The sequence below is a fragment of the Phaseolus vulgaris genome, chromosome 4 (genome assembly GCF_000499845.2).
Source record: "Phaseolus vulgaris cultivar G19833 chromosome 4, P. vulgaris v2.0, whole genome shotgun sequence".
Lineage (NCBI taxonomy): Eukaryota > Viridiplantae > Streptophyta > Magnoliopsida > Fabales > Fabaceae > Phaseolus > Phaseolus vulgaris.
In genome coordinates this window covers 5,287,048-5,312,539 of record NC_023756.2, presented here as the reverse complement: position 1 = coordinate 5,312,539, position 25,492 = coordinate 5,287,048, and the positions used below count along the sequence as shown (strand labels likewise).

The 25,492-nt window shown below is 32.5% G+C and overlaps 3 protein-coding genes across 4 annotated transcripts; all 3 read right to left on the bottom strand.

Annotated features, from left to right (window-relative positions):
* Positions 1-10,076: 10,076 nt before the first annotated feature.
* Positions 10,077-13,813, bottom strand: LOC137837040 (receptor-like protein EIX1). Its single transcript, XM_068645865.1, has 2 exons — positions 10,452-13,813; positions 10,077-10,281 (listed from the first exon to the last, which is right to left on the bottom strand). Exon 1 carries the CDS (start codon positions 13,389-13,391, stop codon positions 10,461-10,463), a length of 2,931 nt encoding a protein of 976 aa, XP_068501966.1. The 5' UTR covers positions 13,392-13,813; the 3' UTR covers positions 10,077-10,281; positions 10,452-10,460.
* A 980-nt stretch (positions 13,814-14,793) lies between these two features.
* LOC137837039 (biogenesis of lysosome-related organelles complex 1 subunit 2) lies at positions 14,794-16,350 on the bottom strand. Of its 2 annotated transcripts, none has more exons than XM_068645863.1 (3): positions 16,167-16,350; positions 15,402-15,582; positions 14,794-15,245 (listed from the first exon to the last, which is right to left on the bottom strand). In XM_068645863.1, exons 2-3 carry the CDS (start codon positions 15,510-15,512, stop codon positions 14,964-14,966), a joined length of 393 nt encoding a protein of 130 aa, XP_068501964.1. In that variant the 5' UTR covers positions 15,513-15,582; positions 16,167-16,350; the 3' UTR covers positions 14,794-14,963. The 2 variants fall into 2 exon arrangements, with proteins under 2 accessions (XP_068501964.1, XP_068501965.1); XM_068645864.1 differs by having other exon boundaries at positions 15,402-15,703; positions 16,167-16,297.
* Positions 16,351-19,030: 2,680 nt separating this feature from the next.
* On the bottom strand, positions 19,031-25,039 carry LOC137837049 (uncharacterized). Its single transcript, XM_068645904.1, has 6 exons — positions 24,821-25,039; positions 24,348-24,447; positions 23,505-23,578; positions 23,313-23,416; positions 23,060-23,125; positions 19,031-19,474 (listed from the first exon to the last, which is right to left on the bottom strand). The coding sequence occupies exons 2-6, from the start codon at positions 24,410-24,412 to the stop codon at positions 19,211-19,213; spliced, it is 573 nt and encodes a 190-aa protein (XP_068502005.1). The 5' UTR covers positions 24,413-24,447; positions 24,821-25,039; the 3' UTR covers positions 19,031-19,210.
* Positions 25,040-25,492: the final 453 nt, after the last annotated feature.

Genomic DNA, 25,492 nt, shown 5'->3' with positions numbered 1-25,492 from the left:
ATCTTTTAAAGAAACCAAATTTATCTATATCAATATTTTATTATGTAATTTTATTTTAATTATATTTCAAAATTAATTTTTTATCCAAATTTATATTTTAAAGAATTGTTTTCAAATAATTTTATTTAAAATTATAAGGTAAAAATAAAGATATATGCAAGTATCTAAGCGTGATATAAACAAAATTTCAAGTATTTTTTCAATGGTAGAAGATAATTTTTTAAATGGAATGGATGACAGATAAATAGTAAGCAAGCAAGATATTCCTAGACCCTATTTGTAGGGATATTGTGTCTGGAAGCATGATAATTTCAACCAAAGAGTGTGAGGAATTAAAGTAACAAGAAAAAGAGAATGATACCAGAATTTTTAGGTGGAAACTCCTTTAAATAGAGGAAACAAGTTTATGTTTCTATTTGTTGTGTTACATTAATTGAAAGAAGCCACTATATATAGTGGTTCTAGGAGACAACAATAATAAAAACAATTAATGGTAAGTAACCTCTCTTTGATAACAATGAATTGTGGTAAGTAACCTCCCAATTATGCCAAGAAAACAAAAAATGTGAGTCATAACCCACACTATCATCATTAAATTTTTTTTTAAATCACCTGGATTTGAAAATCTGAAGTTCAAAAACAAAAAAAATCACAAGTCAAAATTTAGATTTGGAAAATGAAATCCAAAATGCCAAAAATACATTTTGAAGAAAAAAATGCAAAACAAAAATCTGAAAAAACATTTTAGAAAAAAAATTCTGGAATTAAAAAAAGTAATAGTTTATTTTGACGACCTTATCCAACGTACCATCGTTATGTTTGTGGGTTATGACTCACCTTTTCGTTTTTTTGGCATAATTGGGAGGTTACTTGCCACAATTAATTGTAATCAAATGAAGGTTTCTTACTACAATTAATTGTCATCAAAGGGAGGTTAATTACCATTAATTGTCTTTATTATTGTTGTCTCCTAGAACCACTATATATAGTGACTTCCTTCTAGCAATGTAACACACACAACAACACACATTTGTTTTCTCTCTCTTTTCCTATACTCTCTATTTCTTCTCTTGGGTGTAAGTGTATAACCCATATAGAGAGAATTTGTTTTGGGGCTATTTATCTATTAGCCTTAGAGGAATTCATTGTACTCCCAATACCATTATAGTGGAAGTTTTGGCTCTCTCGTCGATGGTTTTTTACCTCTATTCAAAGGGGTTTTCCACCTAAAAATTTCTGGTATCATTCTCATTTTTCCTTGTTACTTTAATTTCACATAATCTTTTGGTTGAAATTATCACGCTTCCGCACACGATATCCCTACAAATTGGCATCAGAGCTTTTCGATAATTCAACCAAATCTGTTGTTCAATAATGTCAAAATTGGATATTGAGAAATTTGATGGTAAAATCAGCTTTGCTATCTGGCGAGTCCAGATGCTAGCTGTTCTCACCAAGAATGGTTTAAAGAAAGTTTTAACAGGTAAAATGATGAGACCAACCACTATGACGAAGGAGCAGTGGGATGAGATGGATGAAAAGGCATTGTCTGCAATCCAGTTATGCTTGTCCCGTGAGGTGTTGCGTGAGGTCATCAACGAGAAAACTACAACAGGCATATGGAGTAAATTGGAGTCTCTATACATGACCAAAAGTCTTGCAAACAAACTCCGGTTAAAGGAGCGACTCTTTACACTCCGAATGTCTGAAGGTACTCCCATCCAATCTCACCTTGACGAATTTAATTCCATCATAATTGATTTGGAAAATTTGGATGTTAAAATTGATGATGAGGATAAAGTCGTTCTACTTATTGTTTCTCTACCACCCTCACATCGACAATTCAAAGAAATTATGTTATACGGTAATTATCTTACCTTAAGCTTTGATGATGTCAAGACTAATTTACTAGCCAAAGAAAAATTTGATACTCACTTTCATTATGAGAGTTCTGGTGAAGGATTAGTAGTTAGAGGGAGAAACCAAGAGAAAGATAGGAACAATAAGTATAAATCTAGGTCAAAATCTAGAGGCAAGAACTCCAAATATTGTCGTTATTGCAAGAAAAAGGGACACGAGATCTCTGAATGTTATAAATTGAAAAATAAGCAAGATAGAGAAGATAAGGGAAATGGTAAACAACCAGAAAAATTTGTCGAAGCTAGTATTGTTGAAACTGAATCTGATGGGGATTGTTTTGTAGCTTCCAACATTAAACAAAGGTATAAAAATGAATGGATTCTTGATTTTGGTTGTACTTTTCACATGCCTCACTATAGAGATTGGTTTACCACATATGAACCAGATTATAATGGTCTTTTTTTGATGGGAAACTATGCTCAATGCAAAGTTGTTGGTGAAGGAACAATCAAAATCAAGACACATGATGGAATTGTTAGAACTTTAACAGGTGTCAGATATGTCCCTGAGTTGAAACGAAATCTCATTTCCTTAGGCACCCTTGAATCTCATGGGTGTAGATACTCAGCTGAAGGTGGAGTTTTAAAAGTGTCTAAAGGAGCTCTTGTGTTACTAAAGGCAATTCGATGTGATAGTTTGTATGTGCTGCAGGGTTCAACAGTTACAGGTTCTGCAGCTGTTGCCTCACCCAACAAAGATAACACCAAGTTGTGGCATATGAGATTAGGCAACATGAGTGAGAAGGGAATTCTAATCCTCAAGAAGAAAGGTCACCTTGGTAACCACTGTACTGGAAAGGTTGATTTCTGTGAACATTGCCTTTTTGGTAAGCAGAAAAAGGTTAGTTTTTCTAAAGCCATACACATAACCAAAAGTACTTTGGATTATATTCAATCGGATCTTTGAGGTCCGTCAAAAGTTCCTTCCAGAGGTAAATGTCGTTATATGATAACAATTATTGATGATTTCTCACGAAAACTGTGGGTGTATTTTCTCAAACATAAGAATGAAGCATTTTCCACTTTTAAAGAGTGAAAATTATTGATTGAGAATTAGACTGGCAAGAAGATAAAAAGGCTAAGGGCAGACAATGGCCTTGAGTTCTGTTCGAATGAATTTAATGACTTCTGCAAGAAAGAAGACATTTCCAGACACCTCACCATCCCAGAGACTCCACAACAAAACGGGGTTGCAGAAAGAATGAATAGAACTATCCTAGAGAGAGTTTGTTGCATGCTCTCCCATTCTGGTTTGAACAAATCTTTTTGGGCTGAAGCGAATTCAACGACATGTTATCTGATAAATCGTTCTCCTAACAGATCAATTGATTGCAACATTCTAGAAGAAGTTTGGTTAGGTAACCCTGTTGATTATTCTAATCTTAAAATATTTGGTTGCCCTGCTTATTCTCATGTAAACGAGGGAAAATTAGAACCTCGTGCTAAGAAGTGCATTTTCTTGGGTTATGGCTCAGGGGTTAAAGGCTATCGTTTATATGACCCAGAATCTCATAAAGTAATTCACAGTCGGAATGAGACCTTTAATGAAAATGTTATGCTTTCTTCTGTAAAAGATACTGTCATTTCCTCAATTGATACAGGTGACCAGGAAGATGCTTGAGAGAAGGTGGAGTTTGAGATTAAAACACCCGCTCATGAGGAAGACGTTCCCAATTCCTCCAGTACTCAAGGTGATCAAGTCACTGCTATTGATGGTACAAATGAACATTTGAGTCCACATGAGCAATGTCCACCTAAACGACGAGGGTTACCACAGTCATGGTCTGTGGCTCAAGAACTTCCACAACAGAGACCAAGAAAACCAACTCAAAGATTAATTGCAGAATCTACCAACATTGCTTATTTTTTAACTCTTGCACAAGAGATGGGTGAAGAAGGTGAACCCAAGAATTACTTTGAAGCTATCTCTAGTGACGACTCAACAAAGTGGATTGCTGCTATGCAAGAAGAAGTTGAGAGTCTTCTCAAAAACGAAACATGGGAATTGGTGAAGTTACCAAAAGGAAAATGAGTCATTAGTTGCAAGTGGATCTTTAAGAGAAAAGAAGGGATCCCTGGTTGAGAGTACAAGGAATAAAGCAAGATTTGTTGTAAGAGGTTTTGATCAAGAGAAAGGTTTCATTCTTCCATGGCCATTGGATGCATAACTAACATTGTCCTCACTTGACATCTCTTCTCCATGTTAAACCCATATTGTGTAGTTAGGCTTAAAACCATATTGTAGCAAATGAGCCCTCACATGAGATGGTGGAAGAATTTTCTCACAGACACACTTTATGCAAGGACACCTTATCCCTCATTCCAAAGTAAAAAAAGTTTGATCCATTGCCTTTGAAACAAATTCACTCACTCCAATAATGAATGGTTTGCTAAGTCTCCTTGAAGGATCAAGTCATTCATACATCCAACTTCGATCCATTTTTCTGCATGGAATATATGTATATAGTATTGATGAAACTATTAGCCAATATAACACTGCTCTATGAGTAATGATATATAAGAATTATCAAACAAAACTATCATACCATGTCACAATGGTGTGAAATCAGTTTTGACTTGTAAAGTGATTTTCAACTCAAAATATTGGTAATAAATTGGTTGTAATCCGGTTTTTTTTAATTGGAGGGTCTTGTGAAGCCACAAGATTTGTGTGTTTGCTTCAATAATATATTAGATGGAATAAACAAAACCTAAATACTTATCTCAATAGAAAAACTACAAAATTGACCTGAAGGGCTTACCACTGGAGGAATCTTATAAGTGATTTTTGAAGGAGTTGAAGTCCTTATGTGTTTAAGAGACTCGACAGTCACTTCAAATTTGCACCTGCTAACCTGTAAGTATAAACAAGATATAAAAAATTCATTGAAGGAGTTGAAGTCCTTATGTATTTATGCATTCCTCTAAAAACTAAAGTTAGACCTGATCAACAACCATGTGTTACTTGTACAATAACCATGCACTTGCACTTGTTGCATGCATCAAATTCTTTTACCAAACATAGTCAAACTTTGATACAAAAGATAGACTTAAGAGATGGATAAAAGAAAACAAGAAAAAAAAGGAACCTCATAATTTTCAAACTCCTCCACTGAACAAAATCTCAAGCATGTAGCTCATTGGAGCTAGTTGCCTCTTTGAGTTGCTTGAAATAAATTTTCTAATATCAGATCAAATAAAAATATTTTGATATAATGATCATAAAATATATATTTTTCATCTTCTTTAGCATAATATAACTGAACTCGTGATTAAAGAGTCATAGCTTTAGTATATTAAATTTCGTAACAAATCATGAATTGCAATAACAAACTGACAGTAGTGAAATTGTTGAGAGACATGCATGCTTAAATAGTTGCCCTGATCTTGGTGACGTGGCCTTACAATAACATTACAAACATTGTGCTCTAAAGGGTGATTATTTACTGAACAAGAATATTACTTGTTGATTCATTCTCTATAGTTATTTTTTCAATATATAAATAAGAGGAAAGAAAAACGAGAAGAACAAAAAAAATAGAAAACGTGCTGTTAATTTTTTTTATACAAAGAAGAGAACTCATTATATACCTACCTTTCCTCCTATTCTACTTTATATTTCAGGTATAGTGAAAGATAAATTAGGAAGTATATTGCATTAATTTTTGTGAAATAAAAAAAGAAAAAGAAAAATAAAATTTCTCTGAACTTTCTGTTCCTTTTTTTTTTCTACTCTTTCTTCTATTTTATTTTCCATCATGAAGAATATGCTTTTACAGAAGCCAAGGAAAGTTGAAGACAACAAGCATGAAGATGAAGACAATGAGACCGAGGAAAGTGACCATGAAGATGATTACTATGTTGAGTCTGGTGTTGGAAGTGGGTTTGGTGAAGGATACAGTGGAGAGCAGGGTTATGAGAATGAGAAGCAAGTGGCTCCTCAGTATCCTAGTGGATATGGGTTGGAAGCTGTGGACATTTGTGAAAGCTAACCTAATCTTATTCATATACCCTCATGTAATTAAATACTCACAAGCCATTTTCTATTTTACATTTTAGTCTAAAAAAATATGATCAACATCAAACACAGAATAAAATTCAGCACTAACCTGCTATCTTGGCCCTCTGATGTCAGGTATTTGTCCTCAGACTTCTAGCAACAATCACTACATCACTGGATTGTATAAGTAGACACAATCTGAAATCAAGAAGCTAGGGTTAGTGCGAAAGATTAAGAAAGGAGAAGGAAAACTCACTATGAGTACAATCGCTCAATCGCTCTCGCTCAAATGCTCACGGTCCACTGCTCAATCACGTTCACGGTCACGTTTCACTACTCTCGCTCAAATGCTCCACTGCTCAATTACGCTCCATTGCTCAAATGCTCTCATTCACTCAAATGCTCTCAGTCACGTCCACTACTCAGTTGCTCAAATGTTGAAGCTCAAATTCAAAATGAGTTTACGCCCTCAAAAATGGAACCGTTTGTTGCGTACTTTGATTTTCACAAATTGTTTATTTAAATTTAATTTTAAAATGCATAGGGCTAAACCTTCAAAAATTAAAATGGAGATAGTGTGGACTTAAACTTCAAATTTAAGTAGGTATAGCGTGGCTTAACCTTCAATTTTATTATTATTAATTTTTTTATTTTTTTTTAAGTTTGTGTGAGGATAACCCACACTTTCCCACACTTTATTTTATTTTCTTTAATTGTGAAGGTTAAGCTGACACTATTTAGTGTCCACAAATGACACCATCACTTTTTTTTTCAGCTAAATGTAATTTTCCTTGTAGTGAATTATATTATGAAACTTAAATGAATAATAGTATCTTAACCAAACCGGTACCAAACTCAAAGATTCAAAACTGTTTTCAAATACTAAACATATATAATTTTTTGGTTATGCTAAGTTTTTAATTTAGGAATCTAAATATCTATAAATACATACTAATGTTAAAAAGAGTATCTTCTTATAAGTGTTCACGTTTCAAAATATCAAACTTAAATTCTCAAAGATCTCACTCTTTTCGACCGGAAAGAACAATACTTGACCATAAGAATAATCAATAGATAAATCATCAATAGAATGCTGAAACAATTTGATTAAATTAATTTTTCTTTCATAATAAATATATTACTTTTATTTTGCTTATTCGTGTATTTCTTTTTCTATAAGGAGTTTTTAACAATTGAGTCATCATTTTCGATGAACATGATAACATTTATCTTATCATGAGCATAATTTAACTCATACTTTCAAACTTTAATCATAAATTTTTATGAGTCTAATTATGAATAAATTTGGTGTTTTAACTAAGATTAATCTAATTGAGTTTATTTAGGTCTAAATTGTTATTTATCCTAATCTTTTATTTTTATACACAGTAAATGGTCTAATATTTCACTAGATAGAAGGTCTGACTAAACAGTCTAGAGGTTACACATAGTAAATGGTTTAACAACACATCTACGAGAGTTCAAGCAAAGAAAACACCTTAGAATCATCAAGTGTAATAAGATAAAGGTGTAGAACGAGTCTGATGCAAATTATGAAGATTAGGCACTTTTGTAGATGGTCTGGAGGAAGCGGCTACAGATGATCAAGAAAAAATCCAAGTTTCTTCTTTGAATCAAAAGGTAGCGTGACATGCAAATCATTAAAAAGACAAACATATACAAAGAAGAAATCTTGTGGGGCGTTTTCCCGACCATGACAGACCTGATCGGTGTGATTACAACTATCAGCTGCAACCACGTTCGAGGGGGAGTCGAGCTTCAAAATCGACACTTTAGACAAAAAAAAACCCGTCTAAAGCATTAGGATCCCTACAACAAGTAGGGATGTCCAAAACGTGTGGGTTAACTCACTCATAGTTCGGACCATCAGACGGTCAGCTATCAAGGTTGACCACCTGATCTGAACCGCTTACATCTCTCAAACCGCCAGATGCGGAGTGAGTACACTCGGAAGACGAAGAAGAACTTGAAACAATACTAGCAGACCCAGCGAGAAAAGACATTACTAACCTTTTTGAATGAAAGTGCGAAAGGAAGAAAGTTGAACAAAGACTCGACACTTGGACAAACTCTTGATAACTCAATCATCGTGAAAGTGACAGTAAACATTGCAAGTTCACCAAACGTTTCTATTTATAAAGAAGCAATGAAGAAAGAGAGTGAGACGCTCGCCTCTCGGCACCGTTAGATTGCTTTTCATCCAAGGGCACACAATACTCGACATTCGAAATGACATGACTTCACCACCGTTAGATCTCTTTGATCAAACAGTGCACGCTCAAACGACGTGTTGAAAAGACGCACTTCACGTCTCTGACAGTGCTGCATTTAATGGGTCCTAGTCACGTCTCACCTCGAGCATCCAAAAGTCATATCTTGACTCTTCAAAAATAATCATTCCTCAAGCCAGGGGACAAGTGTCTCGGTTGGTACCGATCGAGCCAGTCACTCGACCTCAGTGACCAACTGACTGCATCAGGGTACATTTAAGATGCTTAATAAATGACATCAATGACAATTATGGAAATTCCATATGAATCGAGATCATGTTCCACCAAATCCGGATGATATTCTCGAAAAGTCAGCAAACACTGATTTAGTGGAAGATATTGATTTATTAAAGATATTATCAAAATATACCTCCCTATAAATCAGGGAATATTGCTAGAAATCAGGCAACACTGATATTTGACAGATTTGATTCCATCACAGCATAGGCCCATAATTAAACACTATAAATAAACCTTCCACAGAGGTGTAAGGTACATTTTAATTAGTTTTTCACTATATACTCTTAACACATAGTACTTACTTGATCGTCGGAGGGTCAACCCTGACCGAGCATCAACAATTTAAGGAGAAGACTTGGAACGAAGAACGAAGAAACAATTGACACATCAACAATTATAGGTACTATCCCCACTTTTTCTATACAGTACAAGTACAAGACTCATATGTAAGACTCATATATGATCTTTTGTACTCAATTTTAACGATTCTTGCTTCTTGCAACACTTTCGTCTGATATTTATACTAAATATATACAATCTTCATAAATATGTGTCTAAAATTAGAAATACATCCAACACTTGTGAGACATCGTCTAGACTTTACTTGTGCCATTTTGGCTTAAAAAATATCGTCCAATCAACAAATTTGTGTGTAGAAATTTGAATTCATATTTCACCTAATCAATACTTGTTATGATTATGCTTATTTAATCAAGTCTCATACTTGTTCCATACTAAATGATTTTGGATAAACATAATTTTTTTTTATCTTATTTATTATCATCATATCAAGCTGATAAAAAAAAAATTGTCATCATATCAAAATATGAGTGTTATATATACGGTATATCTAATTATGACAAAATTCATCTATGCATTATCAATAAATATGATCAAATGTTTTTTTTTCTATTTTTTATTTGATAACCTAATCAAATCGAAGATCAGTTAAATCTAGGCAACCAAATGATACCAAGAAATATACCTTTTATACCTCATTTCTACATTGTACGGCAAAGTAGAATTCCAACCTTTGAGGGATAAAAACAAATAATTTTTTTATAAGAACCAAAGTTGAATTTCATTAATTTATGGAAATAAAGATATAATTAAGTCATTTTAATTAAAAATATAAATTTTAATTATCTAAGCAGGTTTTTAAAATTAACAAAGATATATATATATATATATATATATAACATTTAGTTTTGGCTGGTAGATTGATAGATTGATGTATATTCGAGTAATTTATACAAGTTCTAAATTAAAATATATGGTCATTGAATCCAAAAACATATAATTGTTGCTTGTTTAAAGATCGCAGTTTATTTTACATAAGGTGTTTTCATTGGCCAAAGAAATTCCTTGCCATGTAGACAAAATTAAGCACGTCTCCATGAACTTTTTATTTATTTGTTTAATAAAATTAATAATATTGAATAGCTTTTCTTTATTTTAAAATAATTATTTTTTTATTTAAAATAATAGCTATATAAATTTTTAATACTATTTTTACAAAATTATATATATTGAAATATCCTACTTTTTAAAATTAATTATTTATAAAAATAATAAACTATAAAATTATAAAATTAAATTTTAATATAATAAAAATAGAAATACACATACCCAATAGCACATTTAAAATATAATAATACCACATAAACTATATAGAGAGAGACACACTCATAATGTCTTAACGATGAAACAGTTTGGGAGATTAGGCACAACTAGAAACTTATTTGTGATTCCTGTGAAGTTGAAATGGAATTTATGTCTTCCTTGAAAATCAACCAAAACATTGCTTCATATCCCTCTCACCATGCTTTCCCTACCAAATATTAAAAAAATGGAATCTCAATCATTTCAAATTATAAACAAGCATTACTCAAAGGGTGCAAGTTTACTACCAGATTTCAAGCTTTTCAACAAATTTCATCGTGTACTACAAGAATTAAAAAAGGATATGGTATTATAACAAAGAGATGCCAAAATCTTTACCTTTTGGAGTCAAATTCGGAATCTTCTTTTCATTCTGGCTATAAAGACAACAACAATCACATACATCCAATCGCTTACGGTGATGAACAACTGAAAATAAGCACGTCTCCATGAACTTTTTACGATTAAAGTTCCACAAACACTACAAAATCCAACACAAAATCCCAACCCCAGACTGAGATAAAACTCAAAGCTTAAGACTTTATCCTCATTTTTTTCAACTCTTCCTCTTGGTGGAATCACATCTCCTGGGCATTGGTTTTCGAGTGGCAAGCCACAAAGCCCGATGTTCTCAACATACGAAGAGTTATCAAAGGTGTCTAGTTGGGGGCCTACAGGAACCAATCCTGTTAAGTTGTTGAAAGACAAGTTCAAGACCATGAGAAAATGCAATTGTGAAAAGCTTGATGGAATTCTACCATGAAGATGGTTTCTTGACAAGTCAAGTGATTCCAAGTTCACCAAACGACCAAAGCTGTCGGGAATGAATGCTGTAAGATTATTTCTTGAAAGATTTAAGAAGAATAAACCCACTAGTGATGTTATACTTTGCGGTATCTCTCCTGTTAAATGGTTATTAGAAATATCAATGGCTTTTAAAAATCCAAAAAATCTCCGAAATTCAGAGTTTCTTCCTTTCCATGTCAATGATAATTTATCACTAAAAAACCCAATTCCACTGTCATGAAATATTAAAGGTGCAGACGTTCCATAGAAAATGGTTTCATCTTCAAATCCATTATCTGACATAGCACTTATGTCACCGATGCATTGTGGTATTTCCCCTGTAATGTTGTTTGATGAGAGATCCAATACTTGAAGAGATAATATATTACATAGACTGGTGGGTATGCTTCCTCGGATCCTGTTACCTCGTAGACGTAATACAACCAAATGATCCAACTCTAACAATGTTTTCAATGTTTCTTCAAGATTATTATCCCCAAAATCAACGAATCTTAAGCTACTTTTACAAAGAGTCAGAGATGGAATCTCACCGGAGAAGTTATTGCTATTTAGATGCATTGCCGAAATCCTTTGTAAATTGCCCAATGACTCTGGCACTCTCCCTGATAAACTGTTATTTGCCAAATTCAGAACCTCCAAATTTTGAAATTTCTGCCAACAATTTGGAAGGGGGCCTGTGAGTGCGTTACTAGAGAGGTCAAGATAAGTTACAGACAGTGGGGATGTTTCACAAAAGGAGGATACAAACCCTCTGAACATATTATTTGAGAGAAAGAGTTCATATACTTTTGGAGGAAAAGGAGGCAATGGGCCAGACAAATTGTTGAAACTAAAATCCCATGTACTCAGAATCCCTGTTTTAATACCAGATAATGATTTTGGTAAGACTCCACTAAGTTTATTACGGGAAACATTTATGTATAACAAACTTGATGATATGTCCCCAAACCATTCAGGAAATACATCCATAATGTGGGTATTAGAGATTTGCAGAACCTGAAGTTTCCTTTGCTGTTTAAGCCACATTGGAAATTGAGGCCCCAAAATGCAGGATGATGCATACAATCCCACCAGTTGGAAAGGTGGAACCCAATCTGAATTCAAGTTAAATGAAAGAGAATTTTGACTCACATCAAGTATCTTCAATCCAGATAGTTTCAATAAATGCTCTTCACTAATGTTCCCATTCAACTCATTTGAGGAGATGGACAAAAACCAGAGATTAGAAAGTTGTCCAATAGTATATGGAAGTGTCCCACTCAATTTGTTGTGTGAAAGATCCAAAAAATGCAATGAGGAAAATTTAGTAACCTCGAATACAGGCAATGATCCACTCAAATAGTTTAAACTAAGATCCAAAGCTTTAAGACGAGGCAAGTGACCAAATGATAATGGCCCAACAATACTGGTATTTTGAAGTGATAGTCTTTCCAAGGATGAAAACATTGAAAAATCAGGAAGTGACCCATTAACAAATGAGTTGTGGTCGAGATTCAACACCTCTAAATCTTTTGCAGAACAAAATTCTGGTAAGTAATCACTGAGTTGATCAGACAATTTATTGGAACCCAGGTACAACTTCTTAAGTTGACACAAAGAGTTAAAGGACATTATTATGCTACCATCAAGTTCATTATGTGAGAGATCAAGAACTGTGAGGACTTTGCTAACATTCAACACCCATGACAGAATTGAAGAGTCAAAATTATTTCCTGATAGACTGAGGATTTGGAGGAAAGTGGAAGAATTGATGTGGGAGATTGATTTAGGATTGACTTGAGGGAGTCTACAATCATTTAAATAGAGTTCAGATAGAAAAGGGATTTTACTTATTGATGATGGCCAATCAATAACTGCACCAAGATTGTTATTTGAAAGATCAAGGTATCTCAAAGTAGAAAGGTGAGAAAGCCAATTAAGGTCACTTGCAACAAAATCATTTTTCTCAAGGTCAAGATATTGCAAATTGGAAAGATTTGACAAAGCATCTGAAACGGAATTAAGACCATTCCATGCAAGTTTTAGATGTGTCAATTGACCAAGTGAACCAATGCATTTTGGGATCTCTCCCACTAAGTCATTATGACTGAGATCTAAGAAACTGAGATGCTGCAGTTCACATATTGAAGAATCTATCCTACCTCCCAATGCTCTAGGGCCACTGAAAAATTCCATCACTGGCATTGTGTCCACAAGATAGTTTAAATCTTCAACTTTTGTAAAATTTGAAAATGTGAGATGAAGTGAGGTTACATGACCTGTTAAATTATTGCATGAAACTCCTTTCCATTTGCAACAATCATCACCGTTCCAGGAGGATAGAAGCTCCGTTTCATGAACAAAACCTTCCTTCAACTTGAGAAGAGCTTGCTTCTCTATCTCCGCACACATCTCTGCATGGAAACTTGCATGAGATAAAAAGATGCATAAAATGGTTGCCACACAAAAGTGATAGAGTCTGCTACTAAACATGGTGATGAGCTCTAACTTTTGTTGAAATGTTTTGGGATATCAAATGTGAAGAATGTAAGAAGGAAATATGAAGTGAAAAGTAGCGAGGGCAAGAGATTTATAGACAGCAATGAGAAAAAGATGACAAGAAGTCAGTGAAAAATGGTGATTCACGTGTAAGTTCTCTCCATATTCCTAGTATTTTCCAAATCTGCTTTATTAGTATAGTCACCTAAACTTGAGCTGAGGGACAAGACTTTTCTGCAATACAAAAGCAAAAAGCTGACAAAAACTTCCATATTCATGGCTACAATTCACACTTCTTTTCTTGAGAGGGTGGCTCTCGGCTCGGATTCAACCCTACCCACAGATACTTACTACATGCTCACTGCTATTATTGTTGTTAATAAATTTTATTGAAATATATTAAAAATAAATTAAATAATCAAAATAAAGTTATTGGTGAAATATCGATGAATTGTTTAGAATATAATTTATATATTTTTAATTTAAACTAAAGAAATTGAAGTTGTTTTTAAAAGGATTGTTTTCATGGTGCAGCTTGTTTAAATTTATCTTTTAAAGAAACCAAATCTACCTATATCAATATTTTCTTATGTAATTTCATTTGAATTATATTTTAAAATTATTATTTTTATCTAAGTTTATATTTTAAAGAATTGTTTTCGAATAATTTTATTAAACATTAGAAGGTAAAAATAAAAATATCTGCAAGTATCTAACCGTGGATATAAAAAAATCATAAGTTTTTTTCAATGAAAGTAGGAGGATGAATAATAGAAGATAATTTTTTAAAAATGGATAACACCTATACAGGAATGTGTATAGGAAATTGCTTCCTGCACCCCCCAATGTGGAAGTTACTGAAATGATTGTGATTCTAACACAACTTAGACCACTATAAGAATTACATAAATTTCATTTCCCACAATTTCATTCGTCTTTCATACATCTACCTAAATTTACTTAGCCTTAAAATTGATTTTGAGCTATAATTTCATTATAAAATTTAGTAGCTTTTCTATAAGAAAAAACAAAGGTTCAAAATGGGATCAACCTTACATCACAAAAGTTCACAACAAAGTTTTGAATCAAAAGTTTACAAATATTGGTGAGTTCATTATAATCTAAGAGATTTAATAATGTGATGTGAATTTTGTTTTTGTCAATCTACATATGTTAGTTTATTCATCATCTAAGAGTTTATAACTATTTTTGCAAGGATGATCACTAGTGGAGGAACAAAAAAGATGAAAGATTGCAATACATGCTTTAATTAACCATTGTACAATGTTGGTCTTGTGTTTACATATGGAAAGTAAGATTGATATTTAAACATGATTTTCTTGATGTATTTAATTATATATTCTGTTGGATGCTAGTGTTCGGATCTTTGAATGAGTTTAAGAAAGAGAAAGATTATTGAATACATAAATCATGGTAGGCCTTTCAAAACATTTTGTTTTGACAAAGGTGAACATATGAAATCTACAAGATTGTAAATCTAGCAATTCATTCACTTGAGACTAGGAAACAATTTAAATGTTAATAACGAAAAGTAAAAGTTTTACATTATTGTTGATTAGGAAGATGGACTTTGGGTAGGTACACAGATTGCACTTTTGATTCCAACAAAGCGACATACTTGTCAAGCATAGACACCACAGCTTCAAACTCAGTCACCTGCTTCTCTATGTTATCAATCTGCTCAACATATTCATTGAAGTTACCACTCTTGCATTTCAACTGCTCCACAAAAACCCTCAACCCTGAAGCCAAGTCACCAAACCCTTTGTACTCTTCTCCCACCCTTACATTCATCTTCTCCAACAGCTCTAGGTGATTATTTGTCCCCTAACATAAAATCTCATCACACTATAACGAAACAAGTAAATAAAAATCACAATAAACTTTTCAAACAACGATACATTTCAATTCACCAAGTGTTTCATTGAGAACATATGAAAAATAGGATGTCAGAGGGAAGGAAGAAAGAATTTGGAGTTTCACCTGAAGCTCGGATTTGATCATGGTGGAAATGCTACAGAATAGATCATCGAGTGATTCAGCAAGTTGATCTTGCTTCCCATCTTGAGGTTCTTCTTTCTTCATGTTATCCATAGTTGGAGAGCATATATTTGACCAATTGACAAGCCGACAATCAAACCAAGAGTTGGTTTTGAGGTCCAAACTGCAGTAATTTGAAAACAACAACAACCCAATGTAATTGCAAGCTCAGAAATCGAACACTAACAATCTTCTCATAAATTGGATGAAGAGTTTCCATACTGCACCAAAACCCCATTCTGCTTCTAAAAATTTAACAGAATAAAGGGATCAAAACATATAACATCATATCATATAACGCACAATTCATTCACTAATAGATAATTGCAATTCAAACAAATTAATAGCGACGATTTAGGGTAGTGGCCTATGCAGTTCTGCTAAAATACTCTTTAAACGCTAAGATAGAGAATTGAAATCCAACATTCAGCTACGGACACTCTCGCAATTCACACAAACACCAATGCTAAAGTCTGAGCCCGATTCAGGAAGTGAAACCCGATCAATTGACTAGAAATTGTTAATTTAGTTCAACACAGAAGCGTAAGAAATACACAGAGCAATCTCTCAATAACCAGCTAAAATCGACTTGGAGTTGCCATTATTTGAATCGAAAATTGCGAATCAAATCCGATTCGAAAGAAATATGAGCGATTGAAAAAAACAACGATACCGGATTTAAGAAACGAACTACTGAAAAACCTTTACCTTCTACGACGCTGTTTGATAAATTGTTGTTACGCGGTGCGCGAAGAACACACACTTCACACCACCCTTAATTTTAACAGATCTTCTAAACATAGGGAGAATCTCCAGAATGTGTGACACGCCGATGAAATACGATCTGGTACCGTTAGATATATTTATATATTATAATAAACGGTTGTGATATTATTACACCTGCAACTGGTTTGGTGAAATGTATAGAGGGTTCCATGTTATCCTTTGTTTTTGTTACGAGAAAGAAAATCAATTTTTGAAGTTTTAAATATTTATTAATATTTTTTAAATAACTCAAATTTAAAAAATTGAATTAAATGGTAAATTATTTAAAATCATTTCTGATAAAATCAAATAGTGCAAATTCTTCTTCTATGCATTTTGCTCTGCTCACCACACTAATGCTAGGGTTCTTTTATAGAAAATAAAAATCTATAATTTTTTATTAAAGTACAAGTTGTTTTACTTATCATTCTCATATTTGTTCTTTTTCCACTTAATTCTATCAATGGATAGAAGTATATATTTATCATTAAAAAGGTTGCCATGAATTATTCTAAAAAAAAATATTCTATTTATATCTTAACATTTATTATCTCAAATTTATTTTCACTACTAAACAATGGTAAGTGAAATCAAGCATTAACGAAAGTGTTGATGTTTCTGAATTTTAGAGTTTATTTTTTTCCATGCCTAAATAATTTTTCGATCCCTACTTCCTTCTTCAATTTTTTCTTTTATAGATAATTTTTTTCTTCATCCAAAAATTTCTTCATTTTTCTTTTTTAACCGACTAGGATCATGGATGAAAACTACTTTTCTTCTTTCATAGTTGATTCAATCCTTTTTTTTTTCGTTATTATTGCATTTAAACAATAAAGAAAATCATGTTTTTGTATTTCTGCTTTTTTAAACAAGATATTGGGATTGATATTATTTTGTTTTGAGAATATATTGATCGCCTAACCTTCGTTTCCTTGTGTTGTTCATCATCGACCTTTGTCTACTCATGTCCTAGGTTTTATTCGAATAAGGGTTTTTAAGTCTCGGACCTCCTTAATACCGACCAGGGACAGGATAACATAGAAAGTAATTGTGTTTGCAAATGATCAAAATCACGAAGGTGTATACTACATAAATTATGATACTTCTAAACCAATCTACAACAAGTTCTTCCACAAACCTCAACATATCACTTCTACCGTAATAATAGTTTACTTCGACGACTATATCATTATGTCCTTACTTACAAATGTTGTAACCTTAGAATGAAGTCCATTTAGTACTGGTTCGGAGTTTAGGGTTTAGTCTTTCTCTCAATTGTTTCACAAAGTCACTCAAGTACTAAACTATGAAAATTGTAAAAAAGTGACAAAAATCAACTACCAACATTGGATTCAAATTGCAAATAAAAAAATTATTCATGACGCAATAGAAATCAAAACTAACATTAATGTCACACATTTAATAAAAAAAAATACAAGCTCTTCACCAAAGTTTAGAATGTGAAGAATCACGAGACAAGATTAAATTACTTATCCAAATAAAAAATTTATAAAGATTGACACTTAAAAAACTTAAGAAGATGATTTATGACTTAAAAAAGAAGATAAAAAATTTATAAAGATTGACTTAAGAAGATGATTTATGACTTAGAAAGGAAGATGTTTCGTGACTTAAAAGACAATATACATTGACAAACACACGATAAAAAGGTCAATATTTATAAATATAATTTCAATCATATTTTCAAATTTCTTTAAATTTTTCAAATTACATTTTTGTTATTTCAATTTCATTTTTTTATATGTATCTTTTACTTTAAGAAAACGTTAATTGATATAGTCTTATATTTTAGTATTCTGTATGTTAAATAATTATTTTATGCAACTTAAATGAATAATAGTATACCAGACTCAAAGATTCAAAATGTTGCCAAATACTAAACATAGTCAACTATAACTTTTTGGTTATCTAAGTTTTTAATTTAGGAATCTAAAAATCTATAAATAAATAACAATGTCAAAAAGAGTATCTTCTTATAAGTTGACGTCTCAAAAGATCAAACTTAAATTCTCAAAGACCTCACTCTTTTCATTTGGAAAGAACAATACTTGCTCGTAAGAATAATTTTCAAAATCATTAAAGTTTAAGAATTTTTTTCATATAAATCATCAATAGATATATTGAAACAATTTGATTAAATTAATTTTCCTTTCATAGTAAATACATTACTTTTATTTCGCATATTCGTGTAATTTTTTTTCTATTTGTAGAGATTGAAGAGTAGTTTATAACAATCCAGTCATCATATTCAATCAACAAAGTTGAATCTGTTAACATTTATCTTATTACTTAAAGAGAAACTATAAATAAAATAATTAATAATATATACAGATTTTCTTTTTCACATCTAATAACATTTTATAGTTATAATACAAAATTCACAATAAAAAATATTAATATAAAAAATAAAGCATAATGAAGCAACTGAGGAACTAGAAAAAAAAAAACTATTATATCTTGTACTTTTTTTATTTGATAAATGAGTCACCTTAATTTCTAACTCATTAGCTTTAGAGGTCCCAACTTAGGTGTGGTTTAATAGGTTTCTATACATAGTAATACAGTCTAATATGAATAGTAGAATAAAAAAAAAGATAAATATATATATTCGTAATTAAAAATTAAAATTTTTAAAAATAATATATTTATTTACATCATTTTATATTTTTCAGCTACATTAACATATATATAACATCTATATATACCAAATTACTTACCATATGATAAGCCAAGTTAATTCAACGTTTTAGTTTTCAACAAACCTTGCAGCTAGTTCTTGCCGATCATAGCCAATGCCTCTTGAAATATAATGAATTATTGTTTGACGAAACAAAAATGCAACAAATCTTACATTCTACACCATATACATCAAAATATCCATGCAAACAAATAGCTTTCATGACACTGGAATTAGCATGAACACCAATTGGCATGTCCTACCTTATATGGATATTATTATTATTGTCTCAACAAACCCACAGGCTTCCAAGGGCTTCTTCATGTGCCCGTTTCCTACTTATTTCTACACTCCATCCTCCAGCTCTTGCTCCTCTCTCAGCTTGTAGCCTCTTTGCTTCCTTTTCATCACCTGCAAATCCCAGCATGTCACCTCCCAGTGGTAAAGGTTGTGGAGCCATACCTGTGGGTCTAGGCTGTCCTCCTGCAAATGTAGGTGCATACTGTCCCTGAGGAACAGCACCAAATCCTGTTTGAGAATTTTGGTTTGTGGCCTGCATCAAGAGTATAGAGAGTTGTTAGTAGGATATTAAATATACTACTAGAAGCGTCCTAATAACTATCAGGATCTTAAATGTAATAGTAGAAGTTCATAGAAGTTGTAGAAGATTCTAAAGATCTCTTTGGAATAATTACTTTAGGTTTAGAGTTCTCTATATATCAAGACTGGTGTACTATTTCAATTAATTCAATTGAATAAAAAAAAATCTTCTTTCATTCAAATTATTGCCTTTCAAGTTAGTAGAGCTCCCGATCTTGGGAACATTTCTTCTTTACCATTTTAGATACTATTCTTTTTAGGGTTGCTTGAAGTGCACCCATTTCCTTTGATTATTGGGCTTGCCTAAAGTGCACCCAACTAGTGGTTCTATCACCACCCACAGCCATCATTGCTGCAAGATCTGTCACCAGCACCAGAGTATTTTTTTTTTTGTCTTACTATTTCAATTTACTGAGGGAGACTAAGAAATCCATATTATTTATCTTAGCATCGCAACTCCACTAAGCAATGCTGATTTTCCTTCATCCTCTTCAATTGAAGATGAAATGTCTGCATTACGTGCTGACATTGAACATCTAAAATCTCTCTTGAAGTCTATCGGTAAACCACCTTCTGGTACTCACTCTCTAACCATGACTAGTAAGAACTCCAATTCCTCTTTTAATGTTTCAAAAATCTTATATAAGGACTCTGGGGTTTTAGACTCTAGTGCTATAGACCATATATGACCCCTCACTCATCTCTTCTAACATCATGTTTCCCTTATTGGTAATCACATTATTATTGTCAATGGGACTTGTATCACAATAGCTAGACATGGTAATATTTCTCTTATGTCATCTCTCAACCTTAAAGATGTCCTCAATATTCCAAAACATTCTAATAACCTCATTTACGTTCAAAAACTTACTCATGACCTAAACCGTTCTGGAACCTTCTTTCCCACTCATTCTGTTTTTCAAACACTTGTCACGGGGAAGACGATTGGAACTGTTAAGGAACAAGGAAGGTTGTACAGCTTTAACAACTTGGGAACTAAGAATAGAATCAATAGACAAGCACCTAAGGAATCGGTCTTGTACCAAGTATCCCATTTCTTATTTTGTGACCACTAAACACCTTTCTACGCAACACCAGGGTTTCCTTTCTGCCATTGATGCAATTAGAGTCCCTACATCAGTTCAAGAAGCATTGAAGGATGAGGATTGGGTTCAAGCCAAGAAATGAATAGATGTGTGCCTTAGAAAAGAACTAGACATGGGAAATTGTTGACAAGCCACAGAAGAAAAATGCAGTCAAATGCAGATGAGTTTATAATGCAAAATATAAAAATGATGACTCATTAGACCGTTACAAAGCAAGGTTAGTTGCTAAAGGATATACTTGAACTTATGGTGTTGATTATGAAGAAAAATTTGCTCTAGTGGCAAAGACGAATAATATTAGAATCATTCTCTCATTATCAGCCTATTTTGGTTGGGAATTACTACAATTTGATGTGAAAAATGCTTTCCTGCATGGACAATTAGAGGAAGAAGTCTACAGGGAAATCTCTCCATGTTTTAGGTCTTCAGAAGAAGGGAATAAAGTGTACAGGTTGAAGAAAGCCTTGTACAGACTCAAGCAGTCTCCCCGTGCTTGGTTTGGTCAACTCACTTAGGTTATTATCTCCTTAGGGTATCGACAAAATCAAGGTGCCATACCCTGTTCATCAAGCATTCCCCGTAAGGTAAACTCACTTTACTCTAGGTCTATGTTGATGATATGATTGTTGCAGGAGAAGATGAACATGAGAAACAAATCTTGAAAGAAAAGCTTGCTACTAAGCTTGAAATGAGTGTAGTTAGTCAATTTATGCATGATCCAAGGGAGAGACACTTACAAGTTGTGAACATAATCCTTCAATATTTGAAAACAAGTCCAGGAAAGGGATTATTGTACAAGAGGAATGAAAATTTAAGAATGGAAGTATATACTGATGCGGATTATGCATGGTCTATCACAGATAGGAAATCCACCTAAGAATATTGCATGTTATTGGGTGGAAATTTGGTGACTTGGAGAAGCAAGAAACAAAATGTTGTTGCTAGGTATAGATAGTACAGAGGCTGAATTCCGAGCTATGGCACATGGGGTGTGTGAATTGTAATCGTTGAGAATTATTCTGAAAGATCTTAAAGTGGCATGTGAAGAGTTTATGATTCTTCATTGTCAAAATAAGTCAGCTATTAGCATTGCTCACAATCTAGTTCTACGTATAGGACCAAGCTTATAGAGATAGATCAGCACTTTAGTAACGAGGAAAAGGATAGTGGCCTTATCACTACTTCTTATGACCCATCTAGGCTTAAGTTAGCAGACTTGTTTACAAAAGGTCTTTCCATTGAATGATTTGATAGATATCCATTCACTAGCCTAGGGGAGTGTTGTTAGTAGGATATTAAATATACTACTAGATGTTGTTAGAAGCTGTATATTTTAGAGATCTCTTTGTAATAATTACTTTAGGATTCAAGTTCTCTACATATAGAGGCTGGTGTATGTTAGGCTGTCTGGGAACCTAACAGTGTACTATTTCAATTGAATAAAAAAAATCTTTCATTCAGATTATTCCTTTCAAGTTAGAGAATAGAGTAAGTTAGGTGTGTTCTTAAAACTGTTGAAATCCAGTTGAAAGGACAATTTCCACTTTTCAATGCAAAAGTGTTAAGGCGAGAGTGTTAGATGAGGTTTACCTTCAACATAGCTGCAACACAACACTTTTGAAATCTCACATATTAATATTAAATTTCGCAAATGTGCTCCATGATTGTGTAGCAAACTAGATATTGGAACAAAACAGAGAAAACACTTTAACGTGCAAATCATATTGGCTAATTCAAACATAGTTAACCAAAATAAAACTGCTAAAAGAAAGAAAAGGCTTCAAGCAAAAGTTTTACTGGTATTGAAGGCCACAGTGATAAAAAATTTAATTATACTGGTTATTATAAAAGTTTCAAATTAAAAATCTCACAGCTGGGGTATGCTAGCAAACCACAATAATAATATATGTTATCGTTATACACACTTGCATCTACAATGAATCCAAATTTTCACAGTTGCTTCATATATAGACACGAGCAACCCATCAACCATTAAATGTCCTAGAGTTTTTTATGTAACTGTTGGCCAATTTATGCCCCAGAGCTTGTTATGTAGTGATAATTTGGCTCATTTTATCTTTTTTAACAACCATATGTTTTTCTTTTTAAGGGAATCTGATTGTGTTGTATGGGATTTCGAGGATTCATACTTTTTTCCTGTCAAATGTGGATCAAAAAGACACCAAATGCTGACTTAAGGAAACACAAACAACAATTTTCACAAATGAAACAGAGGAAGTAGTTGTATTAAGAATCAGTTAGTGCAAATATATATATATATACACACACACACACACACACACACACATATATATAGAGGAAGTAACATGATAAAACTAAAGCCCAATCCCATATAACAGTCTAAGCTAAAGAAAGTTTGAATACTGTGCCAAAAAGCAATACTAATCAATTTATAGAAGTTCAATGCTCACCACATCGTTATCAGTTAGTGCAGGTTGTCCCTTACTTGCTGTCAGAGCTGCAGCCAACTCTTCAGCCTGATTAAGTAATATCACATTAACAACATATTAAAAATAATGACAGGAAACTATACTTGCATAACAAACTTAAATTGCACTCTTTTTGTGATTGAGGAAAAGATTCGTATGATTCTACATTTTACTGAGATGTATAAAGAGCATGTATGAAAGAGACCATAAATGAAGAGTCTAATCTTAAATGTACCTTCCGAGCTCGATTAATCATTATTTGTTCTGCATTTTCTTCCTGGTATTTAGCAATTTTTTCTTCAATGGTTGAAACATCTATTCCTTCAATCAAGTTAAATGCTGCAATGGGGAAAAAGTGCGAAAAATCATGAAAAGAAAGCAAAAGTTATCAAGTGAAACAGATGTTAACAAGACAATAGAAGCTTACTCATGTCCTCTACTTCCTCCAAGTAATCATTATATTCTTTCAAAGATGGGAAATCATCTTCACGTTTATTAAATCTATAAATTTAGAGTTTAGTTAGCACAATTAGACAATTGAATGAATTTGAATTAAAATGGCCAAACACAGTAAGAATTAAAATGCTGAATATAGTGCCATAACAAGATCATGATACTTATTTCTATAGTACAAAATATGTGTAATTTAGTATATCTATTCATTAAGACCTCTAAATATGATTGAGAAAATAAGTTAGAAGGCATGGCTCTCGAAACAAAAAAAAAAACTCTACATTTCATGCCAATATCCCAGCTCTTCATTTCCAAGACACAAAACCAACCAAAGTAACCAAGCATATGGTCCTATGCCCTGCACAATTGGACCCTTCAGCAATGAGTAAACACATTCTGCAAATTTGTATAGGTTTTTCTATTTGAATTGATTAATTTAATTGGAATTTTTTTATGTGAAAATTGGTGGGGAATCAGTGCAGCATATTATAACATGAAATAAAGAAAGAAACGAAAGCAATAACTAATGCAATACTACCTACCAATAAATGACATTATTCTAATATACGCTATATCAACTTCTCCAACAACTGCAACTTCAATATTTTTCATAAGAAAGTAACAATTTACCGTGAAAATTCTGCAGAAATATTTTAGTCTAAATTAAATGTGTTTGCATTATTTTCGTTCTACAGGATGAAAACCAAAGAGACACATCACATCCGATGCATTATTAATTTCGCATGTCAGATATACTAAACAAGCAAAGAACAATCATTACAATGCAATAGAAGATAAATAAAAAGAAAACAATTACATGCTACAAATCCTCCTCCTGATGGCTATCTCCTTGTTGTGGGGATTTGTACTAGAGACCACCATACCGTTAATGTGAACTTCTTCTGTGAATACCTTTCCTGTTTACGAAACAATTAAGTATTGTGAATGCAACGAAAATAATCAAGATATAAAAATCTAGGTAACAAAGGCCTCAACAAAACGGAGAGCACAATACATTGAGTTCTAAGTTCAATATTCAATATCCAGAACAATTGTGCTGATAACATGTAATTTCAAAGGGATGGTGGAACATAAACAAGATGGATCACAAACTCACGACCACTGACCTAAGTAAGTTGTGTCATTAACAACAAGGACGCTAGACTCGCACACAAAATGGGAAAACGAAATTAAAATTAAACAACTGGAACTCAAATCATCCCAACTAGGGCAAATAAATAATCCATGTTTATTGGGGAATTACAGAAACAGACCGATAAGGTAACAAACCTAGAGAATAGGACTCGGCGCGACGGAGGGAGGGCGGCGGAGGCGAAATGCGGCGGAGGGAGAAGAGATGATTAGATCTTGCGAAATCGCCACTTAGCCATCTACCACATTAAACCCTCCAATTTTTCTCCCAGATAAACCTTTTCTTCAAAAAGTTTTCCCAACCCAGATTTTTACCCAATTCACCTCTTTCTTTTTTTTCAACTACATTTAAAACTCGCTTAACTTCAAGTACACTTCCAATTTTTAGAATCCATCATTAATGTGTACAATGAAAAATAATTTAATTTAATTCACATTAAGAAAGTACTAGCACATTTTTTAATTTATATTTTGATATAAAGTTATTCAGAATTTAAAACATTTTATAATGTTATTATTATTATTATCAAAATGTATTTATAAAGTAATTATTGATGTTGAATCCGAATTATTTTATTTAACCATTTTTAGATTATTGACATAATTATTGATTCAAATCATTTTTATGACCATAACAAATATTTTTTTTAAATATTTATTATAATAAAAGTTATGTAAGTATCAAATAAAAAGTATAAAACGTTCAATTAAAAAATAAAAAATAAAATTTTTAATATACTTGAAGAATTTTGAATTTATACTTAAATAAAGAATTAGCAATTTTGCTGTTATTAATTTAAACTAATTTAT

Excerpts from the sequence above, each read along its gene's own strand:
- LOC137837039 (XM_068645863.1), bottom strand. The coding sequence starts at position 15,512 with ATGGATAACATGAAGAAAGAAGAACCTCAAGATGGGAAGCAAGATCAA. Across the intron at positions 15,246-15,401 it reads TGATCAAATCCGAGCTTCAG|GGGACAAATAATCACCTAGA; the intron begins GTGAAACTCCAA and ends ATTTTATGTTAG.
- LOC137837049 (XM_068645904.1), bottom strand. The coding sequence starts at position 24,412 with ATGGTGGTCTCTAGTACAAATCCCCACAACAAGGAGATAGCCATCAGG. Across the intron at positions 23,579-24,347 it reads AGGAGGAGGATTTGTAGCAT|ATTTAATAAACGTGAAGATG; the intron begins GTAATTGTTTTC and ends CTAAATTTATAG. Across the intron at positions 19,475-23,059 it reads CACTAACTGATAACGATGTG|GCCACAAACCAAAATTCTCA; the intron begins GTGAGCATTGAA and ends CTCTTGATGCAG.
- LOC137837040 (XM_068645865.1), bottom strand. The coding sequence starts at position 13,391 with ATGTTTAGTAGCAGACTCTATCACTTTTGTGTGGCAACCATTTTATGC.